We start from the raw sequence: 7923 nt of genomic DNA on the forward strand, positions 1-7923 counted from the left end.
TACATCATCACTGAGGGCAAATAAGATCAGTGTAAATGACTTGAACATTTTTGTAAAGGATGCTGAAAAACTTCCCCCAAATGCAGTAATTTCGACTCCATCCTAATAGACTCTTTCAGCACACACTTGGAATAATGCGCACATTAAATACAAATGACTGGCAATGTTGCCAAATTCTTCAACAGGTCCTCTCTGATAAGGAGAAAAGCCAAAATAAAGTTTTATATCTTCTTTGGCAGTTTAATTTTCTGTGCACTAACCTTTTGTACTTTCAGGAAGAAAAATGAAAACTCACTTATTACTGCTTTGCTTCAGTGCTCAGAAATTCCCCACGGTTCAATGTACTGAACCTAAATTATTTTTATTATTCACTGCTGAATTTTGATTTTGAAGTCATTGTGATATTTTTCATCACCTTTCATCCCATGGTATTATATACTCAACATGTTCTGTATGCAATTTAGTGCTGGAAATGCCTGAAGAGTAGAAATACTGGTTTTGTTATGCTCATTTAGCAGCATTCTCTGATGCACTATATATTTCAAGGAATTGCCTCTCTGACATATTAACAGGAGGCTTCTTCCTCTGTTTTTTTAACGGAAGTATGTATTGTAAAATAAGGAGTAAAAATTGCAGTGATCATGTAGGCCAGTATATATGTGATTGTGAACTGCTCAGAGAGTTCTGTAGAATTATTGAAGTGCTATATAAGATTGATCAATCAATCAATCAAATATATGGGACAAGTGATCCTCAGTTCATCAGTCAGACTTGAGCCAATTAAAATTTATGATTTTATTATTAACAATGTCCTTTTTTGGGGAAAACATCTCTCCCTTTTCTTTTGGTGAAACTGTCAAGATTAAAACTCAAAACAACCCTGAACATGTCTCCCTTATGACATTAACAGATTTTGCCTGCTTCCTTACAGGGTGCTGAGAAAATTTTGTCAATGAATGAATCGGGGGAACTGCAAGACCTCTTGACCAAAATTGAGGTAATTGATGAGGCCATAAAAGGCTGTACATTGAAACCCCATTTTTCAAAAATTAGATACCCACCTTTTTTGTTGGAACTACTAATGAACTATTACGTTGGCACAGGTATATGCAAAATGTATAGGTGATGCCTCCACACTACTGATTCTGTAATAATTCTAAGGGCGCAATCCTATGCAAGTATAGATGGAAAAAGGAACAGAGCCCTCAGCATGTCCCTTAAGTGACTGTCCTTCCCATTGGCGTAATGATATGTTTGCTTTTAAACATTGTTTAACTTCTCCTATCCATTGATGATAATGACCTGGATTGCATGATTACCCATGGTAGGTTCTTGCGATCTCCACATCCAGTGTGGTTTCTACAGGATGGTTTTTTTTTTTTTTTTTTACAAGCAAGATTTTTGATTACTTCGGGATTAGGTGAAGCAGACTTGTTTTTTTCAAAAGGTTTTTGCCAGCAAGGGTTGTGCCAAAGCAGAGGATGAAGTTGACAAGGATGTTGGGAATATTGACTTATTGGCACGCTTGGCTAAATGACGGGAGATCTTGCACTCTTGTGCACTTGTGCAAGACACACAGTTTTTTCTTTTAATTGTGAATGCATTACTGTGCTCATAAGACATCAGAAAATGTAATTCCATCTGATGATTGAATGTGTGTATGGGGAGGTTTCCCCTGAAGGAAACCACATCAGAAAGGGTGCTGGTGAGTTACTAGGATACCTGCTGCTGGTGAGTGGGGACGGGGGTGGAACTGAGGGAGCAAACAAGCCATCAAGAACTTCAGAGCACCAGGTTGTCTATCAGATTAGCAAGCCAACATCCAACTCAGGGTGGCTTATTCTTAGGGTGATAGTGCATTGTGCAAAATCACCCAATGTGTATTCCTAGCTTCATGTTCTCGAGTATGCTTGTACCTGCCACAGCTGGGAAAAAAACAAAAAGAAAATGGAAGACACTCTCTAGGTACAGTCCCTATGGTTCCTGCCATAGAGGCCTAGAGTGTCCCTGGGAGCATTCTAGGAAGTGGGGCTTGAAAGTTGTTGCCGGCTTCCAAGGACACTCTAGGAATGATATGGAATGAGACTTCTATGACAGTATCTAGAGAGCTGATTCTTAGATTTCTCTTTCTCTTTCCTTTTTATGAAAATTGGGTTGGGAAGTTTTCAATAGCTTGAAGCTGTGACCTATTGCTGGGAAAAATGTGATTGGTGCATGTGTGAATAGTGTTTATGCACACATGTGTGGCCCTGTAAGCCCAGAAGCTACAGCCCTGATCCAGATCACCCCCTCCCTTTGTGGCTGCTAATTATTAATAAAAATATTCATGCAATTAATTCTTAAATGAATTCTCACATCTGTTTTGTTCCTATGCCAATTGTACATTACAAGAAAAACATAGGAAAACCAGCATTATATTTTACTTCACATAGTCAGTGAATAAAAAGGGTTATTGTTAGCGCTGTGATGGCATTAGATGTTATTTGCTGGATCAGATACTTTGTTTTGTCCATCAACCATGAGTTTCTTGTCCAAGCAGGAAATGTTACATTCACTTCACATTTCATTTTCATTGGCTGTTCTAGATAAATGAGAAAGGAAAGCAGTAAAGTTTTCTTAGGTAGGCTACTGTAACTGTAATGAACCCAGCTGGCCACTGGATGATGCTCTTAATAGCAAAAGAAGCAGATAAATAAAGTTCAAGGATTGCAAAAGAGCAAACCGTTTCCATGATTCATAGATATAGTTTTGACACTTGAGGCCTGATTCAGAACCACTGTAGATGTGATGCTGGTTGTGTGAATGCAACCAGCATGCTTGGGGTTTTGCATTTAATATGCAATTACCATGCATGGTTTTCTGAGCCGCAAGGAAGTCTGAGCACCTTTGGGACTATAGATGGTAGAGAGATGGAGCTTAACTTTTCTTTTCTGTGCCATATTCTTGACAATAAATTTAAAGTTAAAATTAAAGTTAAACTGCTTCATGGTGGCTCCAGTCTACATATAGGTGCATGTTAAGCACACTCCACTTTAACCTCAAATTTAGTGTGGCCCTCCAAATTCAGACTATAATGCAAATAATGGATGCTAGTTTTCTTCCCCACCCCTTTGTCTTTTGCACAGAGAGTTCAACACCCGCATGAATGCCTCTCATGTGGGGGCTTTGGTTTTCTTCCGTGCTCAGCGTGCCATGGGAGCAAGATGTCAGTGTTTCGGAACTGTTTTACAGACTCATTCAAAGCCCTCAGGTGCACCGCTTGCAATGAGAATGGGTTGCAACGCTGCAAAAGCTGCTTGAGCTCATGATGGCGCCTTAATACACACGTCCACCTCATTTTATTATGACAGCACAGCAGTTTGTTATACTCTTTTATATGAATTGAGAAAAACCACCACATTTATCTAATTTGATCAATAAAGTTCATTTGTAAAAACAAAAGCAAAATGCACATTATTGTTAGAGTTTTTTATGCACCGTGTCCCATGAGTCAGCATGCAATTCTCCAGAGTGCATTGCTGGAACAGTCCCTCACTGGGGGCCATGAACCTCGCCAACTTTTGGGAAGAGGCTGAAGCCGCGCACGCATGCTGCCACTTCTCTTCCTGACTCAGCCATTGCGGCTGGGTCTGCCTTCTCATAGTCTTCGGAGGAGATTCCTCCTGTGTACATCCTGGGTGAAATGGGCTTCTAGTGGTTAGACCGGTGCTTATGACTGAGTCTCCCAGCTGGTCCACTGCTGCCTGTGCTCCTGGTAGCCAGGGAACAGAAGATGGGAGAAAGGAAACCAGGCAGAGCATAGGATGGGGTTGAAGGGGTGTGCTGGGGGTTTACTCTCCAAGCTGCCACATGTCCTTTGTGCCAGTGGAGGTTGCTGTAGAATCTTCAAAGAGGTCCCCCAAGGGGTGCCTGACCTTAAGGAGGTCCAAAAGATTCTCCTGTAGGTTAGAACATAGTTGGATACATCACCATGATGTTATGATCCAGAGAAAATATTCTAAGCAGACAGTAAATTGCCGAGTTGCTGCCAAAGATCTCTTAAGGCAAATTGAGGGTAGATGGCAAGGACCTGGGGTACATTTTTCAGGGTTTTTGATGTGTGGTGGAGTGTGCCTCTGGGAGTTCTCGCAAAACACTCAAACCTGTTGGCCAATCATCACTTCTCGCACTGTGTATTTTACTCCAGATGGGCATTTTCTACTGTTCAGATTTCTTGTCAGGAAAGTGGAGGGAAGGACACAGCTGGTTGGTGGTGGTGATACATTCTGCTAGGAATTGGTGCACGGCAAGGGTCCCAGCCTCTTGTCTTTTCTGACCGGCCAGCTTGCTCTTTGTGTCCTCTCTGAGACCTAGTTTCATCTTCAGGAGGCAACTGGTGAGGTTCTTTCCATGCCAGCTGAGGGGGTGGAGCTGGGTGAGGACTCAGCCTTTGGAGACCCAGCTCTGAGTTCATGGGATCTCAGAAGTGGGCCTCCAAATAATCATATGTAATAAAATAATATCCCCCCTCCCCACACACACCATTGGGAGGCCATAGGATTGCACCCTAAGATATTTCTGGGAAGATCTGGGAAATTAAGGACACAATCTAGATAGGCATTAGCTGGATGTGTTTAAACGCTGTTTATTTTCTCACCCCTTTTCTCTTACAGTTTTGTTTTATATGTGTGTGCTCTAACTAGTCAGTTGTTAAACCCTTTATCATAACCATCGTACTTTTCCAGTCAATTGCAACAGTTTTGTAGCTTCTTGTCTTGTTGTTTACTTGTTTGTTGAGGACTTCTTGTTGGCTTCAACACCTAATGCCTAAAACCTAATGCCTAAAAGCCAAAGCCAAACTACCTAAGCCTATTTCCAAGAGACTCAGAACTTTAAAAAAAAACTGTTTGGTGGAGGCAACCAGAAAAATAGAAAGAATTCCACCAGTTGGCATTGGAAAAATACCAGGACAGGAACTCTGGTCTAGTCTTCCTTCCATGCACAGATTGGGGTGTAGCTGGTCCTGCAATACCAGCTGTAGATACATGTGTAGGAGGAAACAATCCTTGAAGGATCCTAGTCCCATTCCACATGTCTTAATTTATGCATTCTTTTCCTTCTCCACAGTATTTCTATTGCCAAAATACAAATTAAGGTGCAATCCTGTGCAAGTTGGGCCTGAAAAAATGGTTTACAACTCCTAGAATGCCCCAGACAGCAGTGCAGGCAGTACAGGCTGCAAGATGCTTGGAAATGTAAGCCTTTTTTCTGTCTCAACGTACATTCTGTTGCACCCAAAACTGACTCCTAAGTGACAGTCTAGTATTTATTCTTCAGAACTGCAGGGCTCACAGCCCATGAGTTCTTCACTCCAGTGCTCAACTGGCCATTCTTATAATATGGATCTTACCTTACAAGAATGATTAGATCTTGGATCTTACTGTTTATCGCATTTATATTTGCAGTACCTCATTGTTTGTGGGTCAGCTTCTGTGTTCTTTTCAAAATCCTGGAGACACAGGGTATGAAATCTATTGGGCTTGTATACATGCCTGTTATTTGTTCTGATTGACATACACAGATGGAACACTGCTCTTGAAAGTATCTGGGATTATTAGCAGACATTGAAATTGGTATTCTTGAATTTCAGGTTTTAATAGTAATCACGATATTTGCAGAGGTGCATCTCAGAGACCCATTTGTTGGATGGCAATTAAAAGCTTTCAGTCATAAAAGTCCTCTACACACAGGGATCTGGAAAAGAATTGTCTCCATGTTTTGGCAATAGTAGTTCAACTAGGTTTTCTTTTGAGACACCTGTGGAAACTTTGCTTTCTTTCAGTGGATTAGAATACTTCCTCACTGTGCTGGCTTTAGGATTCTGATCATGTCCTGCCATTCAGCCTGACAGAGTGACTTGTAAAGATGTGTCAAATAAACTGCATGGACTGCAAAATTAAGTAAGAGCTCATTTCAAGGATAATTGCAAGTCATTCAGCTCCCTTTTTTGTTTTTGTATCTTCCCATATTTATTATAGCTCTTCTGTTCATTTTGCAAGATTTCTTTAGAAGTTAGCTTTTCACCTAAGTATTTTGGAGATGCCACTTGGAATTGGCATTAAGGCTTCTCACTCTTGTACTTTCCAGTACTCTGTTCAGCCTTTCACAATTCTCTTTGATGATACTGCCCTCAATTATTATGTAATCAGTTTGTGCCTTTTACCACATAGCCCATCATCTGAATCCTGGTTTGGTTGAAAACCAAACATAGACCAAAGGTAAACTGACATCCAACTGTACAGATCTTAGACCTTTCTCATCCAGTGGAGCATCCAGTTTGAGGAATCTGGCACGTGCTATTTTGAACCATATTTCATTTCTTATAAGTACACTGAAGAGTTCCTCTCTGTTTTTGTGCAGCTTCTTGGACTCTGCTGAAATCCCAGTTCTAAGTGGGGTGGAATGGGTTTCTCTTGTGCAGATTTCTTAAAAGTCCTGGCATTGGACAAATCAATATCAAAAATAGTATGATACTTAACTAGTCTCAATGAGTTGCATGGATTTATTTCACCACAATGAATAAAAGGCAACCATATTTAAAGAAAAAACATGTTTCAGTTTTCTCCCTTGTACCAGTTCCATCTAATCCATTTTTTACCATTGCACTGGATTTTTAAAAAAAGCACATTGTACGTCATTTTTGTCTTTTACATGAATAAAGACAGAACTGTTTCTCATATGCACTGGATTTTGTTGAAGCTTCTCCTTCTCCTTCTTCTCCTTCTCCTTCGCTCAATCACCATGGTTCAAATATAATGGCAGAAACTTCATGCATTATTTCTAGCCCTTGCTTTGTATTGTAGCATTAAAGCCAATTTTATTTGCTTAGGAGTAGAACAGATAATATGACCACAAAAGCATTCAACAGGAAACATTTATGCCTTAAATAATTTAGGTGATTGGAGAATTTAGACTGCATGCCTTCCTTAAATAATTTAGGGGTGATACGAATAAGTATTGTAATCCAGTGACAATTTGCAGAATGAAAATTAAGGGAAATATTTTTTTATGTTTACTTCCTCTGTCTTCCAATGTCCTTTTTCTTGTTGAATTGGGAAATGGTGGTGTTTCATAGTAAAGGGTTATGAAAAGAGCGATCTGGTAGAAAATGCTTCTGGCATTTCAGTGTGCAGTTGTGAAAAATGGCTTTCAAACAAGTTAAAAGATTTATGAAGCCCAATAAGTTCTTGCTAAAGTAATGCCACTTTGCAATGATTTATGAGAGAAACCTACACAGGCTCTTTGTTCCTGTGTCCAGGATCCACACTTTTGAAAGAGGTGGTGTATTTTCAGATGAAGGAACTCCTTTTCATAGCCTATTAGCATCTACAAAATATGCATGAAAAATAGGATTGCCTATTGTAGTCTATTGCTTAAGAGATTACAATATTGTAGTACTACCTTTGCTCTTATAACAGTGTCTTGGAAGAGACATTGCACAAAAATACCTTACCCTGAGCAGGATTGGAAGCCAGGAGAAGCAAAGCTCCACCTCCCACTGGGCACAGAGTAGAGCTGTAAATGACTCATGGTAATTTCCATGTCCTTAAGCGCCTACACAGCTGAGGACCCTGGGAGGCTTTCTTGGAAGCTGAGGTTGATAGGAAGGCTGCATTCTTGGCTCCATGGAATGGCACACCTGGTTTCTCCCTGAGCTCAGAGTCCTCTTTGCAGTGATGTCCACATTCCAGACTTGGAGTCATAGCACAATTCTTGCCTTCCTGTTTTGAGATGATCCCTTCTTGACCTCTTTTCACATTGTCATGTAGCCCTTTTCTTTTTCTTTTTTCCCATTCACCTGGACTTCCCATGCAAGATTGAAATAGCTTGTTGTTTTCTTGTCGCTGGACATTCTCATGTAGCGATTGAGTGGGACTCTGTGAA

The 7923-nt window shown here is 40.4% G+C and overlaps 1 protein-coding gene across 1 annotated transcript in view; it reads left to right on the top strand.

Annotated features, from left to right (window-relative positions):
* GRXCR1 (glutaredoxin and cysteine rich domain containing 1) overlaps window positions 1–3308 on the top strand; it is a 37363-nt gene extending 34055 nt beyond the window's left edge. Inside the window, exons 4-5 of the mRNA XM_044418271.1 lie at window positions 932–997; window positions 3126–3308. Coding sequence (XP_044274206.1) covers window positions 932–997; window positions 3126–3308 — 249 coding nt within the window. The remainder of the gene's footprint in view (window positions 1–931; window positions 998–3125) is intronic.
* The last annotated feature ends 4615 nt before the right edge of the window (window positions 3309–7923 follow it).

Source organism: Varanus komodoensis, unplaced genomic scaffold (genome assembly GCF_004798865.1).
Source record: "Varanus komodoensis strain SLA01 unplaced genomic scaffold, ASM479886v1 scaffold9, whole genome shotgun sequence".
In the NCBI taxonomy this organism is placed as follows: Eukaryota; Metazoa; Chordata; class Lepidosauria; order Squamata; family Varanidae; genus Varanus; species Varanus komodoensis.